At 47.9% G+C, this 18,265-nt stretch overlaps 1 protein-coding gene across 2 annotated transcripts in view; it reads left to right on the top strand.

The window, feature by feature from the left end:
- The window catches only part of VPS39 (VPS39 subunit of HOPS complex), a 47,815-nt gene extending 30,058 nt beyond the window's left edge, over nt 1-17,757 (top strand). For both annotated transcript variants that reach the window (XM_067744285.1, XM_067744274.1), the window contains 15 exons: nt 631-760; nt 5,619-5,761; nt 7,885-8,028; nt 8,486-8,627; nt 9,288-9,374; nt 9,703-9,776; nt 10,103-10,201; nt 10,797-10,914; nt 11,411-11,539; nt 12,582-12,684; nt 12,907-12,952; nt 13,864-14,013; nt 14,179-14,313; nt 14,569-14,660; nt 15,706-17,757. In XM_067744285.1, the coding sequence (XP_067600386.1) occupies nt 631-760; nt 5,619-5,761; nt 7,885-8,028; nt 8,486-8,627; nt 9,288-9,374; nt 9,703-9,776; nt 10,103-10,201; nt 10,797-10,914; nt 11,411-11,539; nt 12,582-12,684; nt 12,907-12,952; nt 13,864-14,013; nt 14,179-14,313; nt 14,569-14,660; nt 15,706-15,781 (1,668 nt within the window). In that variant the 3' untranslated portion in view covers nt 15,782-17,757. The remainder of the gene's footprint in view (nt 1-630; nt 761-5,618; nt 5,762-7,884; nt 8,029-8,485; nt 8,628-9,287; nt 9,375-9,702; nt 9,777-10,102; nt 10,202-10,796; nt 10,915-11,410; nt 11,540-12,581; nt 12,685-12,906; nt 12,953-13,863; nt 14,014-14,178; nt 14,314-14,568; nt 14,661-15,705) is intronic.
- The last annotated feature ends 508 nt before the right edge of the window (nt 17,758-18,265 follow it).

Raw genomic sequence — 18,265 nt, 5'->3', positions numbered from 1 at the left:
AGCTGTGTTAAACGTCTTTCATTCCTTGAGCAGGCCACGTTCTCTCTGTCATTTTAGGGCCCTGCGCACACTTGCTGTCCTCTTGGCCTGGAATCTCCTCCCGTCTGTCACCTGCCAGCCTCGCCTGGCCAACTCCAGCTCATCCTTTGTGTCTCAGTTTACGTTCCTCCTGGGAGCCTTCCTGGACCCACTGCTCACACTAGACTGAATACCTTACCCACATGCTTCTGTCATCACTCACCCTGTTTTGTTTTGATTTTTTGTTTTAAAACTAAACTCTAGACTTTATTCAGATTTCACCAAGTTTTTCCAGTAATGTCCCTTTTTCTGTTCCAGGTTCAAATCCAGAAATCACATTGTATTTAGCTGTCATGCATTCTTAGTGTCCTCTGAGCTGTGGCAGTTTCTTAGTCTTTCCTCGTTTTTCACGACCCTGACAGTTTTCAGGAGTACTGGTCAGGTATTTTGTAGGAACCCTATTGTATTTTAATTGCATAGTGACTTATGATTAGAATGTAAGGGCAGTCTGTGAGGGCGTAGCATGTTTCAGGGTATTGTCTGATACCTGGTGTATACTGAATAAATATTTGTTGAGTGAGTGAGCTCCTACCTATTATATTCTCTTATCAGGAAATGAAAGATGATTCCGACAGTGAAAAACAGCAACAGATCCATCACATCAAGAACTTGTATGCCTTCAACCTCTTCTGCCAGAAGCGTTTTGATGAGTCCATGCAGGTCTTTGCTAAACTTGGCACAGGTAACAAGTGGGTATGGCCTAGGAATAAAGAACTAAATCGAGGGAGGGGGAACTGGAAAGGATGGGGAGGAATGACACCAGACTTCTGAGAATGGGGAAAGTTTACGCTCATCTAAATTGATCCTCGTACCTAACAGGATCCTGTGGGTGGCCATGTGGCTACATATTTACAGTCCTGATCTTACGACTCTGGTCTCACCTACATATACAGACTTCCAGTTTTCCGGGATGCTTTGCCCTTGCCATTAGAGGAAGGTAACAGAAAGTCATTCAAGTCAACACATGTGTGTGTGATCATCCAGTGGTTATTGACTGCTGTTCTAGACAAAAGTCACTGGCCTGAACTTAGTAGGATTCAACAGTAGGTCATTTTTTTAAAAACTTAATAATTTATTTATTTTTGGCTGCATTGGGTCTTCGTTGATGCACGCGGGCTTTTCTCTAGCTGCGGCGAGTGAGGGCTACTCTTCGTTGCGGTGCGTGGGCTTCTCACTGCAGTGACTTCTCTTGTTCAGAGCTCGGGCTCTAGGCGCGTGGGCTCAGTAGTTGTGGCACACAGGCTTAGTTGCTCCGCAGTTTGTGGGATCTTCCCAGACCAGGGATCGAGCCCGTGTCCTCTGCATTGGCAGCCGGATTCTTAACCACTGCACCACCAGGGAAGTCCCACCTGTAGGTCATTTTTAAGAGCCATGTAGGGCAGTGCTGCAAATCCCTTTCTTTTCTCAGTGTCCTAAAAGCTCTCTAGACACTAGAGCGTTGTGATGAGGAGCAGGTACTTTGGAGGCAGACTGCCTGACCTCAGGCAGACTGGACTCTCTCTGCTTCAGCTTTCTCCTCTGCAAAACAGGGAGAATAATACTACTCACCTCATGGTGTGGCAGTGAAGATTATGTCAAGTGCTTAGAACAGGAAAGTGCTTAGAACAGTGTGTGGTACTTAATAAATGCCAGTTAGGTGTTTGCTGTTATTATTATTAAATTTTTCATTTGGGTATATTCCATTTTTGCTTAATTTAGATCAATCTATATATACTTGGTTTGACTCTCTATCTTCTCTTTTTTCCTCCTCTTTGTTTACCTTTCTTGCATCTTCCCTTGATCTTGGCCAGCAATAAACTGTGGTAACTCCCTGTATCAGTTAAGGTTCTTGGTTGTGAGCAGTAGAGACCAATTCTGGAGAATTCAAAAGTATCTGGTTAAATTAAGCATGGCTTATTGGAATATTAAGGGAATGGCAGGTGGAGGAGCCTACCAAATGAATGGGGGACCAGGCTTGGGAATAGTAGGAAGCAAGGTTGCTCCAGAGGACCTCCCAGCAGGAAATAGGAAGCTGGACAGTAATCCCTCTGTAGCCAGGACAGCCGAGGCAGTCCTCCACCGGCACAGCCACTTCCTTAGCTGTTACTGCCACCACCTCCCCTGTTGTTGCATCCTCAATAAAAGTTGCCCCCATCAGCTTGTATTAGCTGTCTAATGCCATGTAGCAAATTATCCCAGAAGTTAGTGACTTAAAATAACAAATCGTCTGTTATCTCTCTTGGTATCTGTTGGTTAGGAATTTGGGAAGTGCTCAGCTGGGCAGTTCTTGCTTGGGGTCTCTCATGTGGTTGCAGTTGTGTACTGGCTGGGCTACCTTTGTCTGAAGTCTTGACTAGGCTAGAGGATCTGCTTCCAAGGCGGCTCACTCTCATAGTTCACATGTTGGCTGGTTATGGGCTGGGGGCCTCAGTTCTTGTCCAGGTGGGTATCTCCATAGGGTTGCGTGAGTGTCCTCATGCAGAGTGACTAGCTTTTCCTGGAGTCAGTGATCCAGGAGGCCTAGGTGGAAGCCTCAGTGCCTTTTACGATGGTCCCTTCTCCTGTATTCTATTGATTTACAAGGGCTTTCCAAGTTCAAGGCAAGGGAACACAGACCCCACCTCATGATGGAGGAGTATCAGCATTACATAAAAGAAGCATGTAGGACTGGATATATGTTGATGTGTGCCATACTGCTTGTCATCCTTGAATCACTTTCTTAAGATCAAAGGGATCTGATTGGCCAGGATTAGGTTATGGTCTCACTCCTTCTGACTGTCCTAGGGGTGGGAAAGGAGGTTGTGGCTACACTCTGCTTCTAAAGGCAAAGGTAGTTGCCTGAACTATTCTCCCACCAAGACGACACATGGTCTGGAAGAAGGAGCCCACCAAAATGAAATAGTTTGCTCTTAAGAAGGAGGATGGAAGCTGGGTACCCTGAAATTGATAAATATTTACCATCCTTCCTCTGAATGAACTCAGTTGGGGCATTTGTTTTCAGTATGCCACCAGCTCTTTGGGAAGACACTGGAATAATAAGCTAGAACTGCTGTAACAACTTGACCCTTTTTCCATGTACCAACAATACTTGAACTTTAAAATCAATCCTAATGAAGCTACTACTTTTTAACTTGTTCACTCCACAAATACATACTGAGCTCTTAAGAGAGTGCAGTGCATTCTGCTGGGCCCCAAGCAACAGTAATCAGACAGGAATTCTGCTTTCAAAGAGCAGTCTAGTAGGGAAGATAAGGCACAAGTGGACCCTTACCAGCAGCAGGAGGTATGTGCTGGTGGTGATGTGGTCTGGGGACAGCTGGCTATTGACTGGGCCTTTGGGGCCTTTTGGGCAGCATCTCCATTGACTGACTTCAATCTAAGGACTGGTCCTTAGGTCCTATAGTAGATATTCTTAGTATATTCAGAGATCATCAGACCCCTAGTGACAGATTGACCCTGACACATGAGACTGATATATTAATAGAATGTCCCTTTATTTGCTTATAGTAGGGAGGCTAGATCCCTTACAATGGCCAGAATATTCGTGTGGCACCCAGGGTGCCCTTTTTTATATGTATCGAGGTACAGGCATTTTTGCTATAATGCCTTGAATGTGGTCCTGCAGAACCTTATGTTCTATAACAAATATGAAAAATAACAGGACTTAAGGGGCAAATAACATTGGAGCAGACCACTCAAATTCTAGGCAGCTTTGTAACTGGAACACTAATAAAAATAGCTATCCTACTAAAATGAAATTCCCACTGTTTTTGGTACCCAGCATGATAGTCCTTTGCGATCTTAAACTCTGGGGCTGTGCTTTCTCTTTTGAGATAAGATCTTTGAGAACATTTGCTTCTGATAGAAACTAGTTTCATCAAAGTAAAAAATCTGATCCTGGGTGCAGACTTCTTTATGAGACCTCCAAAACAATTAATGGGGAGGAGACATCTTTTTTTTTTTTTTTTTGAGGTACGTGGGCCTCTCACTGTTGTGGCCTCTCCCATTGCGGGGCACAGGCTCCGGACGCACAGGCTCAGCGGCCATGGCTCACGGGCCCAGCCACTCCACGGCATGTGGGATCCTCCCGGACCGGGGCACGAACCCGTGTCCCCTGCATCGGCAGGCAGATTCTCAACCACTGCGCCACCAGGGAAGCCCCTAGGAAACATCTTTGCTTCATTTTTACTCTCATCTTCCCCAGATGGCTTAACTTAGTAGAAAGTATAGTGGTTTTTGAAGCTACTAATCAGCCATTACTTGCACTAATTTATAGGATTTTCAGCTCTTTTCTTTAGATCTTCCTGTATAAGTTAAGGTTTCTCATTAATTGTAAGAAAGCTTGCCCCTGGTCACTTCAAAGCATTAACAAGCTGGGGAAAATTGTATACCAACCAAAACAACTTTTGCCTCATACCTACACCATTCTCCCACTTACCAGCTGCACATGAGCCAATTCAGATTAAAAAATCTATCACACATAGTATAATGCCCTCTAGGTCCATCCGTGTTGTTGCAAATGGTAAATTTCATTCCTTTTTATGACTAATATTCCATTGTGTGCGTATATATATATGCCACATCCTCTTTACCCATTCATGTATCGATGGACACTTAGGTTGCTTCCATGTCTTGGCAAAAATAATGCTGCAGGGCTTCCCTGGTGGCGCGGTGGTTGGGAGTCTGCCTGCCGATGCAGGGGACATGGGTTCGTGCCCCGGTCCGGGAAGATCCCACATGCTGCAGAGCGGCTAGGCCCGTGAGCCATGGCTGCTGAGCCTGCGCGTCCGGAGCCTGTGCTCCGCAGCGGGAGAGGCCACAGCAGTGAGAGGCCCGCGTACCGCAAAAAATAAATTAATTAATTAATTTAAAAAAAAATAATGCTGCAGTGAACATTAGCGTGCATATATTTTTTTGAATTAGTGTTTTTATTTTCTTTGGATAAATACCCAGAAGTGGAATTGTTAGATTGTATGGTAGTTCTATTTTTAAATTTTTGAAGAACCTCCATACTGTTTTCCCTAGTAGGTGCACCAATTTACATTCCCACCAACAGTGCATAAGCGTTCCCTTTTCTCCACGTTCTTACCAACACTTGTTATTTCTTGTGTTTTTGGTAGTAGCCATTCTTTTTTTTTTTGGATGCGTTGGGTCTTCGTTGCTGTGTGCCGGCTTTCTGTAGTTGCGGTAAGCAGGGGCTACTCTTCGTTGCGGTGCACAGGCTTCTTATTGCAGTGACTTCTCTTGTTGTGGAGCACGGGCTCTAGGCACACGGACTTCAGTAGTTATGGCTCGCGGGCTGTAGAGTGCAGGCTCAGTAGTTGTGGTGCACGGGCTTAGTTGCTCCTCGGCATGTGGGATCTTCCCAGACCAGGGCTCGAACCCATGTCCCCTGCATTGGCAGGTGGATTCTTAACCACTGCACCATCAGGGAAGCCCCAAGAGTCATTCCTTTTAAAAAATCAGTCTGGAACTTATATTGCGATAGAACTAGTCTTGTTTTAGTTTATCCTTAAATTGCTGTGTTCCTTTCTGGGGAATCATGTTTACCTTCCATGTAGATCCTACACATGTGATGGGCCTGTACCCAGACCTGCTACCCACAGACTACAGGAAGCAGCTACAGTATCCTAACCCTCTGCCTGTGCTCTCTGGGGCTGAGTTGGAGAAGGCTCACTTAGCTTTGATTGACTACCTGACACAGGTAGGTATATACAGAGGTATATGGAAGAGCTTACCTGGAAGTTCCAGTACCTGCTTCTCTATGGCAGGGAACTGGGGGCCTTCTATAATGCCACAGGTGTTCCATAAATGAACACTATTGAAGCCTGGGGCGGGGGGGACATTTTTTCCTGCTTCATCTCCCTACTTAACAATAGTATTGAGCTCTTTTTTGCTAAATCCTGATACCAGGAAACACATTCAGTTCATGGTAAATTCACACTAAGCTATTATAGGAACTAAAAACAGAAAAGTTTAGTTGATAGAAAAGAATACATTTTTTAAAACAAACTTTTGGGAACATATATACTTTTGGAAAAAATACCTGCTGTATGCAGCAAACTTGGAAAACACAGAAAAGTATAAAACAAAAATAAAAATCACCTATAGCTCTACCACCCAGAGAAAATTAACTAACATTTTAGTGTTGTCCTTCCAGACTTTTATTTGTACCTGTGAATAATTTTTGTTTATTTATATATTAGTTTACTTATTACAAATGGGTATCAAGCTATATATTGTTTTATAGCTTACTTTTAAAACATTTAGCCACATATTAGGAAAGTCCTTCCCTGTCATTAAATATTCTATAACATGTTTTCTTTACGGGGAGTATTTAGACTTAAATTATTTTCAATTTACTGTTATGGCAGATAAGTGAAATTTTCATGTCAGCACTAAAACTAATGTCTCCATTGAAGCCTCTGAACCCTACATTTCTGTGCAGAAGGTTATTTATTTCCTGTTCACCCACTCAGAGTCAGAGAACTTACTAAATTTTTTCCCAGAAGTGTTCTGCTGACCTTTGTAAGGGGTCCTCTGGATGGGCATGAGAAGTATTGCTAGGAAAATTGTAAGCCAGCTTCCCATCACCTGCTTCTGGGTCAGTGGGTGTCCCACAGGTCCAGTCAGGCATCCATTGCTTTGGCACTTCCTTGACATTGGGTTCCAGGGGTGGCTGACAGCACACAAACTTGCCTCTGTCTGCATACTGCACACCCCATGAGCCAAGTGAAAAAAGGTTCCCGGGGCAGAAAGTCTCCCAAGTGTGTGGCATCACAGAAGACCCTCTATTTTCAACATCTTAGCTTTAGGGGACTTCAAGCATACATTTTTCCCTGGCCTTCTCCACTGAGCTTAGAATATGTGGAGGTAACTGACATGAGCATTGTGCCACAGAGTTGGTAGAACAAATAAGACCATGGGCGTGTCGGACACAAAATAGTACAAACTGGATGATTCCGTTTATATAAAGTTCGAGAACAGGGGAAAAGTAATCTCTAGTGATAGAAATCAGATCAGTGGGGGTAGAGGGTGGGTGAGATTCTTTGGGAAGAGCACAAGGGAACTTTCAGGGGTAACAGAAATGTTTCATTTTTTGATTGGGATGGTGGTTACATGCATGTATATATCTGTCAAAACGCATATGATAGTATACTTTTTTTTTTTTTTTTTTTTTTTGCGGTACGTGGGCCTCTCACTGTTGTGGCCTCTCCCGTTGCGGAGCACAGGCTCCGGACGCACAGGCTCCGCAGCCATGGCTCACGGGCCCAGCCGCTCTGTGGCATGTGGGATCTTCCCGGACCGGGGCACGAACCCGTGTCCCCTGCATCGGCAGGCGGACTCTCAATCACTGCGCCACCAGGGAAGCCCCTGATAGTATACTTTTAAGGGGTACATTTTATTGTATATAACTTATACCTCAATAAAGTTGATTTAAAAAAAGAAAAGAACAGGGGCTTTGGAATCAGACCCTAATTTGAAATCTGCCTCTGCCACTTAGGAGGTATCTAATATCTGTGCCTTAGGTTCTTCACTTATAAAATGGGTCTAATATTACCTGCATTTGTTTGAGGTTTACAATAGGATAATATATAAAGTGCTTGGCATAGCGCCTGATCTGTAGTAAATACTCAGTAGATAATTGTCTTTGTGTCTGGTGATTTGGTGGTCATCTATTTTGATCCCTGATAAAAATTGAATGCTAATGTGGGATCAGGGTGGGTAGGTGTGAGCTGATTTAGACGTATTTGGAATTGCCTAGTAGCTCGGGTGATAAAGAAAGATTGAGTCCTGGCCTTGACCCCGCATTTTTGGCCTTGGCAGAAACGAAGCCAATTGGTCAAGAAGCTGAATGACTCTGATCACCAGTCTAGCACCTCCCCGCTCATGGAAGGCACTCCTACCATCAAATCCAAGAAGAAGCTGCTGCAAATCATTGACACCACCCTGCTCAAGTGCTACCTCCATGTGAGTCCTCCAGCACTCGGGTCCCCACAGTCCCCTACTCTGGGGTCCCTGCCCCTGGTAAGAGTGAAGCCTTTGATGACAGGAACCAGCTACTCTTGGCCTGACGTCTGTGAGCTTCTTGGAATTGAGGGGATACGGCGAGATGTTGACCCAGAATCTTACAGTGGGCTGGTCTTCTCTGCTAAGATGGGGGTTAGTGCTACGAGGTGAACAGGGACAGTATTTCCCCAAAGAAAATTTCCCCTTTCTTTACCCTCCCTCTCCCAAAAAAACCCTTGAAACATGTTGTTTGAAAGAGCATAAATGCTTTACTGTACTACCTGTAGTCCTGGCAAAGGGTTGTTTGCTCTCTCTTGCTTGTCACAGCCCTGGTGTTTCAGCCTGAAGCAGGCCGAGGCTGGGGAAGGGGCGGGCTCCCCAGGAAGCAGCTTCTGCTGAAATCCTGCCTCCTCTGCAGACGAACGTGGCCCTGGTGGCCCCCTTGCTGCGCCTGGAGAACAACCACTGCCACATCGAAGAGAGCGAGCACGTGCTGAAGAAGGCTCACAAGTACAGCGAACTGATCATCCTGTACGAGAAGAAGGGGCTCCATGAGAAAGGTGACTGGAAGAGAGGTTTCTTTGGTTGGGAGAATCTCTTATATTTTGACTGAGGTGTTGTTACCGAATCAGGTCCGGCTGCTCCCCGCTCGAAAATCAATACACGAGAGAGAGACAAATGTTGGTAAGAAAGGAAAGTTGCTTTTACTGAGAGTGCTGGCAGTCTGGGGAGATGGTGGACTCAGTGTGCCCCAAAAGCCCCCTCTGAAGATTCTGCTCGACAAAGGGAAAAAGGGAAGTAATCTCAGTTAATCATTGAGATAGGGGCCGTCCCCCACTATGTGCAGGCCTGTTGCCTTCGCGTGATTTTTCTTTAGATGCTATCTTGTTCACACAGTTTGTTCACAAGATTACTGAAGGGGAAGCTAGGGAGGAGATCTGGCCCTCTTTTAATTACTTATTCTTCATTTCTACTTCTTTGATCTATGGAAAGAACCAGCGAGTTAAGCAAAGTATTGTGTGATCACAAGATTCTAAAGGTGTGCTAGGGCTACAGATAAGCAGAGCATGTAGGTGCCCAGTTTAAGGTTAGTGCCAAGACAATGGGGCCTCCTGCAAAGACCTCTTTCCTGCCAAAAACTGCTTACAGTGTGATGACTTTCCAAGGAGATACACCTTCTGGAAGGGGTTCATGACCTTATTCTTGGGCTTCGTGGCCAGCTCTGCAGGTGCTGGTGGACCAGTCCAAGAAAGCGAATTCCCCTCTGAAAGGCCATGAGAGGACAGTGCAATACCTGCAACATCTGGGTAAGTCCAGCTTGTGGAAGGCGTGCAGGGAGAGGATGGTGCAAGTGGACCTGACCTCTCTCCCTTTCTGATTCCGACTGGTCATTCCCCTCCCTCCCTCATGTTCACCCAGCTGGGTTCCTCTGACTGGGGTGAAAGTCTCCCTGGTGATGGAACCATGACAGCTCCTTGGTGTGTAGCCAGCTCGGTAGGCCCAAGCAGCCCTGAGTGACTGGTGCTTGGACAGAGCTATCTTCTCCGGAAGATAAATCCTGGGCAACCTGGGCATCTGCCTTCCCGGTCCTATGGGCAGGGTGGGTGGGCTTCATCTGCTGACTTTTCCCTCTAGGTACAGAAAACCTGCATTTGATTTTCTCCTACTCAGTGTGGGTGCTGAGAGACTTTCCAGAGGATGGGCTGAAGGTAGGTCACGGAGCCCCTTGGATTTATCTGGCACCACGGTTGGTCCTGATTCTACTTCAGACGGCAGTGGATGGAGGGGGAGGAAGGATTCATGCAGTTCTCTGGTGTTTCAAAGACTGGGAAACATGGAACAGCAATGAGTGGAGTGAAAAGAGCCTGGTGCAGATGCCAGGAGACCTGCGACCTAGTCTGTCCCATAGTAACTGGCCACAGATGCCCTTCCCATACAGCGTCTGTCCCCTTGACGCTACGCTTGTGCGCATGTGCGTTTGGAAGAATTCCCATCAGGTGGTTCTGCTGCTAGAACTCAGGTTTTGTTCCAACAGATATTTACTGAGGACCTCCCAGAGGTGGAGTCTCTGCCGCGAGACCGAGTGCTTGGCTTCTTAGTGGAGAATTTTAAGGGTCTGGCAATTCCATATCTGGTAAGGTATTTTTTTGATCTGAACTAAAAGGCTTCAAACCCAGGATCCAGGACTGCATGAGTCAGTGATCAGCCAGTTCAGATTAGGGTTTGTGTCCCTTGGGGATTGGAAGGAATGTAAGGAATGTAATATCCTCTGAAGACAGAGATCCCAGTAGACCAAGCTGGAGATGGCACTTTTTGATGCTACCTTCTAAAGATGACGTGCAGAGGGATAAAAGAGAAGGATGCTGGAGAAAAACATTTCAAAGCCACATTTGTACAGCCAGACTCAACTGTGACCGAAGGACAACAAATCAGTCCTAAGTACCAGAATGTAATACTCAACCTTCATTACATGGGCTGATTTGGAGGATTATGAGACAGAGTTTATAAAGGAGCTTTGACTGGAAATCAAGACAATAATTCCTGATACTGCTGGGTTGTACTGTGAAATTTCCCAGTGGTTTTAGAAGAGCTATCCCTTGGTAATATTTGTGGCCTAATTAGGGGACAATCTGGATGGGACCTCTTGGGCCTTAAAAATGTGAGGGAGCCTGGGCAATGGGCTGGGTCACAGCATAGAGGGTACCAGGCAGACCTGTATCTTGCCTCAGGAACACGTCATCCACGTTTGGGAGGAGACGGGCTCTCGGTTCCACAACTGCCTGATCCAGCTGTACTGTGAGAAGGTGCAAGGTCTGATGAAGGAGTATCTCCTGTCCTTCCCTGCAGGTACCAGTTCTTGGAAAGCGGGGTGGCCCCAGGCCTTAGAGGAGAGCTGGACCTGAGGGTGTCATGGGTGGTTTAGGGAAGCAGACCTTCTCTGCAGGCCCAGGTGGGCAGGAAGTGCCTCAGAGGAGCCAGGGCAGCTAAGTGACCCCGCAGGTGAGACTCAGGGGCTGGTGCCTGGATCTGGGCACCTCTTAGATCCCCTGGGCGTCACCCCTGGTGGTGGGGAAGGAGCAGATCTATCCGCAGAGTGACGCCTGTGCTGATAAGAAACAGGTTTGTGTAGCAGGGTGCTTCTCTACGCAGCTTGGTTTCTTTTCTTCTTTCCTCAAGCTGATGTTTTGGGGCCATGTAGAGACCATAAGCTAAGAGAAGGCCAACTGGAAACCACCATGGAGGCCCTTTCTGATTATTGAATCCCGTCCCTCTCGTCTTTCTTAATGACCCCACATTGCTGCCCGACAGCATCCTTTCATGCTGAGCGTGGTTTTCCTTAAAGGCAAAGCTCCAGTCCCTGCTGGTGAGGAAGAAGGAGAGCTGGGAGAATACCGACGGAAGCTCCTTAAGTTCTTGGAAATTTCTAGCTACTATGACCCAGGCCGGCTCATCTGTGATTTTCCTTTTGATGGTGAGTGTCTGGCTTAGGTCCAGAGCCACTTTAGCAGAAGGTAATGCAAAAACGGATCTTTCCCTTTTACCAGTTCCCCAGCCCTCCAAAAGGTTGGGCCTGGGAAAAACCACATGTTTCAGGCCTGTGCTCCTGTTCTGTCCCCTCTGAAGGCTCAGTTTTGTTTGAGAGGAGTCTCTTTTGGGTATGAACCACATGCTAATTTTTATTTATTTATTTATTTTTGGCTGCGTTGAGGCTTCATCGCTGCACACGGGCTTTCTCTAGTTGCGGCGAGCGGGGGCTACTCTTCGTTGCGGTGCGCAGGCTTCTCATTGCGGTGGCTTCTCTTGTTGCGGAGCATGGGCTCGAGGCGCGTGGGCTTCAGTAGTTGTGGCACGTGGGCTCAGTAGTTGTGGCTCGTGGGCCCTAGAGCGCAGGCTCAGTAGCTGTGGCACGTGGGCTTAGTCGCTCCGCGGCATGTGGGATCTTCCCGGACCAGGGCTTGAACCCGTGTCCTCTGCATTGGCAAGCGGATTCTTAACCACTGTGCCACTAGGGAAGCCCCACCACATGCTAACTGATGGCCAGGTTGAAAGCTGTTTCTTGGTTCAGTACATATTCTTGGCCAAGTTCATTGGTTAGCACTTTTTATAATCTGGCATAATGTCTAATTATACATCAGACAGACGTATGTCTGAAAAAAGACACACGTCTGTCTGATGTATAAGCTCCATGAGAGCAGAGACCAGGTGTCTGTTTACCTAGCTGAAGTGCCTGGTACATTGTAGGTGCTTATTATGCACTTGGTTGATCATCAAGTGTTGTTGCCCCATTTGTAAGCAGTCACAAAAAAGATGGGATAAAGTACCTCCTAAAATAGCTCCCTCCCCTCTTCCCTTTTAAAAATTTTAGTAATTTTCTCCTTGAAAAAACCCCAAGTAATAAAAATACTTTTTCCCCTTTTATATTTCCCCAATATCCATTCCTCTAATAGCTTAGCCCCTGGCCTTGGGCTTGCCTAATGGGGATGATGGTTACTTAAACACCTTTTTCCCCACAGGCCTCTTAGAAGAGCGTGCTCTCCTGCTGGGACGCATGGGGAAACACGAACAAGCTCTCTTCATCTATGTCCACATCCTGAAGGATACGAGAATGGCTGAAGAGTACGTTGACCCTGTCATCCCACCTCGCAAGGGTCTAAAAGAGGCCCCCCAGAGAGATGAGAGGCGTGAGAGGCTAAGAAAGTCACCCCTCCACCCTTCAGCAGGAGCGAGAATCACCTCGTGTGCTGGCTTCCGATTTTGTTGTCGTTAGGCTGCTCACGCAGGCAGCATCGATGCGCTGTCTCTAGATGTGGCCTTGTCTGACCACTTTCTCCCTTGCAGGTACTGCCACAAGCATTATGACCAAAATAAAGATGGCAACAAAGATGTAAGTAGTGACCCTGGCCCCAGGGAGCACGGGTGCATTGCACTGTCCCTCTTAGCATAGCTAACCCCTCTGGTTTGGCCACAGGTGACCCTGGTATGAATTGCTAAGATAAGACAGGTCATGGGTCAATGTGCTGATTGGTTTTGCACGTGCGTGTTGACGTAGAGGCAGCGTGACCATGATCCTGGTTTGCTTGGGATGGTTCTGGCTTACATCTGTCGTCGTCCGTGTGATTATTCGTAGCACCCCTGCCCCTTTACTCTCGAAAGAATCCCGACTTGTGTAATAAATTTATGTGGTCAGCCTGTTGAGAAGGAACATCTGATGGTTCTGGTAAGGTGCACACGTGTGCTCTGTCTAGATTGCACATGGATCTGTCAATGTACAAAGACGTTTTTGGTGGCCATGACTGGGGGTAGGGGTGCTACTGGAATCTAGGCGGTAGAGGCCAGAGTTGCTATTAAACAGTGCACAGCACAGACCCAGCAAAGAATTATTCGGCCCAGAATATTGAGTGCTGAGTCTGAGAACCTCTGTGGTACGGGTACCAGTAGGAGATGCAGCATCTCATCTTGGGTAATCCTCACCTGCTAATACGTGGCAGGGTCTCAGCCTTCGAAGCCAAAGGAAATGAGGGATCTCTTTGAGTCGTTTTGTTAACAGTGTAATGCAAAACAAATACAAGGCATTTGATTTTTTTTCCTCTCAGGGAGAACACGATCTTTAATTTTTGACATCTTCAGTTGACTGACTTTACAAAATTTTTTGAAAGGTGAAAAATGATGAGTTTTAAATGCTCTGTGACAGCTGTTCCTATAGACCAACCCTCTTGCCTTTAGGTGTGGTCACACTGCGGGTTCTGGGAGGGTTGCTGCCAGCCTGACATGCGTGGCTTGTTGTGTATGAGACAGGTGTATCTGTCCCTGCTCCGGATGTACCTGTCCCCACCCAGCGTTCACTGCCTGGGGCCAATCAAGCTGGAACTGCTGGAGCCACAAGCCAACCTCCAAGCTGCCCTGCAGGTCCTCGAGCTGCACCACGGCAAACTGGATACCACCAAGGTCAGGAGTTCTTCTCGGGGAGACGGAGGGCACGTGTGGACAGCATGGAATGAGAAGAGGGGCCAGAGGAGGGACTGGGGTTCGAGGGCTCCGTGACGTCAGGCATTTCCTCAGTCTCACTCGTGTCCTGCCTCACCCTATTCCCTTCTCTCTTCCCGTCCCCAGGCCATCAACCTTCTGCCAGCGAACACTCAGATTAACGATATACGCATCTTTCTGGAAAAGGTCTTGGAAGAGAATGCACAAAGGAAACGGTTCAATCAAGTGCTCAAGAACCTTCTCCATGCAGAGTTCCTGAGGGTATGAGCCTTTCAGACATGAGGGCAGGCGTGTACTTTTCAGTGTGAGACAGTTACCGCGTTCCCTGTAGATCAAGGCAGAGCTTTATGCTTTGAACTCTAGTTCAAGCTGATCGGTAACCAACTGGGCATTTAAATGCAGGTGTTTCAATTAGGGGAGTCTCTGTGGGCCGGGAAATGAGACAGCGCCGGCCCTTCCTTCTGTTCTAAATACCTGCTGGACATTGGGACTTTCCCCCCATCTCTCTGCTCCCAGGTCCAGGAAGAGCGGATTTTACACCAGCAGGTGAAGTGCATCATCACAGAGGAGAAGGTGTGCATGGTGTGTAAGAAGAAGATTGGGAACAGGTGAGCCTCATCCACAGCTGTGCACTGTTGGCTCTGATGCGGGTCACACTCAGGATGGATTTAAATGTCCCTATGCCCCTTAGCCAAAGAGGAAAGTGCAGCTGCAGACTATCTGGGCCGCTTTTAGTTCTTGAGCCTCCAGAGGGCAGGCCACGTTGTCTGCCGGGGGTGTGGAGGGGGTTTGAGAATTTAAAGGCCTGAAATGTATGGCATGGAGCTCTTGACTCCTTGCCCATAAAGCCCTTCCCCTCTGGCAGCTAAACACTGTGACGTAGCCAGGGGGTGTGTGAGAGCTGTATGTGGGCAGGAAGTCCTTATCTTTTAAGGATACACCTCCGAAGGAAGAAAAAGGTCTTTCCACCTGCTGCCTCATGACTTGAGTAAAATCCTGAGGCAGCATCATTCTGTTTTAAGGCATATGCTCCAGTCAGTCCCCTTTCCTTCAAAGAAGAATGATTTGTGCTTTTTCTTATATGGCTGGAAGAACCCTTTCCTTTAGAAAGACTCGCTGTTCTTTGTTAAAATTAGCCCAAGGGACTTCCCTGGTGGCGCAGTGGATAAGACTCCACACTCCCAGTGCAGGGGGTCCAGGTTTGATCCCTGGTCAGGGAACTAGAGCCCACATGCATGCTGCTACTAAGAGTTCACATGCCGCAACTAAGGAGCCCAGCTGCTGCAACTAAGACCTGGTGCAACCAAATAAATAAACAAATATTAAAAAAAAAAAAATTAGCCCAAAACTTGTTCTGATGAGCAGTCGGCTCTCAGACGCTGCTGAGCCAGGCTGGGGTACTGCCCCATCTGCCTGTGCTTGCACATTGATGACAGTAAGAAATATCCCCATGCGCTCAAATGGCGTGGACCTCATCCTCTGTTCGGATATTTGCCAGAGATGGTGGCTACGTAAGTCCAGAGATGCCAGGCTGTTCTTTGTGGTTAGGGTGGGCGGCTTCTGGAATGGCACCCGGTAAGGTGCCTTTTCCAGTAAGAAGTGGTCTTCTCTTAGAGGCAGTCCTCACTCCCAGGTCATTTTCCTTCCCTGCAGTGCATTTGCAAGATACCCCAATGGGGTGGTCGTGCACTATTTCTGCTCCAAAGAGGTCAACCCGGCTGACACCTGAGCCCAGCAAGCCGAAGACTGAGCAGCGGACAACTCGGCTATCCCAGAGGCGGGGAGAGCCCCGGCCTGGGGAATCGGGGGCTGCTGCCACCACCAGGAGTCTCCCCATTTGGACACTACTGGCTACCTTGTGCCGTGGAACATCTCTGAACCAATGAGACTTGTGTTCTGGCGTTGCCGGACTTTTAATAGAAAAAACAATTAGTTACACCTTATATACCATTATGTTACAGGCAATTCTGGAGAATTTTATACCTGCTTGGACAGGAGGAGACGGGGAAGGGCACCATCCTGTCTTTGCATTCCAGTCACCCGAATAAGGAAACTGTCTCAAGTGTTTGCAACCCTGGGGTTGTTTATTCCAAGTTTTCTATTAAGATACATGCAGGACTTCACAGGAGCCCTCAGCTCAGCTGCCTGAAGTCCTGGAGTACCAGAGCTCCTCTGGCTGCAAAGGCCAAATGGCCCGTCCTCTAGGTAATGCTGGTCACTTTATAGTCACTGACCCTGTGTCCCCCCACCAGTCTCCCCACTCGGATCTTTATTTTTCAGTCTCCTTCACTTTCTACTTATTTTCTTCCTTTATCTCACCCCCCAACTTCTCCACCCAGACTTTCTCTCCTATTTTCCTGACACCGGGAATAACTAGTATTTTAAACAAGGTAAAATGAGAAGCAAGAGGAAGTCCCAGTTTCTAGGAATACATTGCTCGATTGTCAGGTGTGTTGTAAATAGATCCTCCCTGGACTGTATGCACTGTGCCTGGAAGCTTAGGAGAGCCTCATTCTCGGTCCCTCGGGCCGAGTGTGACGGCTGCTCTAAGGGTGGGCTGCCCTGGGTATGTGACCTCTTGGCAGGTGTCCACAGAGGCCCCTGCTCCTGGTTCATCCACCAGCCACCCAGGGCAGGTTGGTTTAGGCTTTCTGAGCAGTGTGCTTTGTGCTCTGGGCACCTTTCTCTTCCCAGCCAGTGTCATCCGCCTACCTTACACCTTGGCCTGGCCATTGTTCTCCAGCTTTGTTTTGCAGGGGTTGGAGGATGGCTCTGGGTTATGGTAGGTAGGTGGATCTCTGCTGCACTCAGAGAACGATCAGATCAGGAACTGGCACTGACGTGATGTAGGGCGTGCTTGTGAGGTGCTCGGGGACAGCCGAGAGTCGGCCGAGCTGCTGGCAGCAGGAGTTTGTGACATAACTCCCCGCCAGATCCGCTGAGCACTTGTTTGTGTTCGGGGGAGACCCTGCCTCCCACGGGGCTCTAGAGCCCACAGGAGGGGTGCCTAGCACTGCAGGCTGAGGACACAGGGACAGCGGCCCTGCATCCTGTCATCCTGGGGATTTTGTAGATGCACCGTCTTGTTACCCCAGTGGTTCTAACAGTAATGAGGGTATGTGCCAGCACCCGATACTGACACTGTTCTAGTGGCCTGTCCTTGACATGAGATCCTTTCTAAACCCCAGCACCGTGCTCTCTGGGGCCTGTGTTGTAGCCTGACTTGCTGGTGTAGATGAGGGTCCTCCCAGGCACGCTCTCTGCGGAGGGTCTGAAGGGACGGAGTGAGGGCCGTCAGTCAGCATGGCTCACAGAGGCAGCCGAGCAGCGCTTCACAAGATCCGTGTCCCACTGGCCACGCCCCCGCTAAGATGCAGTGCTTCCCTGGGGCCCTGTTTGCAGTGGCTTGGACTGAGCTTCCGCTGGGAGCAGCCGCAGAAACTGGCCCCGCCCCACGCGCCCTGCCTTCCCCGCCTGCAGTGTGTGTATCTCCCTACCTGTGTGGCACACGTGTTTGAAGCAGTAGAATGAAGAATGTGTGTTTCCTTCCCTTCTGGAATACATAAACGACCCAGTTTTCCTGAACTCCATTCTCCTTCCCTGGACTCTGCCCTCCGTGGAGGTGTGGAGAAGGCTGGAGATGAAAGCTCTGTAGTGAGGACGACGAAGATCTCTCATAATAAACATCATGAAGTACGAAACCAAGCCTGTCTGGGTCTCTTTTTCCCCCTTTCCTGTGGGATTTGGTGAAAATAACAAAGACGTTAATAATCGAGAAGACTAATCCAATTAGTGACTGAGAAAAAAAGTCAGTATAACACTGCTGTCTTGATGTGTGCCGTCCAGTACAGCTAGCGTGTAGCTGATATTGACAGCACAGGTACAGAACATTTCCAGCATCACAAAGTGCTAGTAGACACTGCAGCTCTAGCTGATCCAAACTACTTGCCCTTCGCTTCACGTATTAGGGCCTTGTGCGTCTTCCTCTTCCTGCAGCTCATAATGACTGAGACAGGCAGGAAAGATGTTGACTTGGTGGGATTAAGGGACCTAGGGATGTTTGAGAAGTGGAGAAGTGTTGGTCCACTTTGGCCAGCTCCAAAAAGGCAATCTGGTCCTTCTGTGTCCCTCTCTGGAGCCATCTCTGGCCATCCTGAGTTTTTCCTGGGGATGAAAAAACATCTGGGACTAAGAGGTATGACTTTCTTGAGGC

Source organism: Pseudorca crassidens, chromosome 1, assembly GCF_039906515.1.
Source record: "Pseudorca crassidens isolate mPseCra1 chromosome 1, mPseCra1.hap1, whole genome shotgun sequence".
NCBI lineage: Eukaryota > Metazoa > Chordata > Mammalia > Artiodactyla > Delphinidae > Pseudorca > Pseudorca crassidens.
Note: the sequence above shows the minus strand (reverse complement) of the source record. Positions and strands in the feature narration are given on the sequence as shown.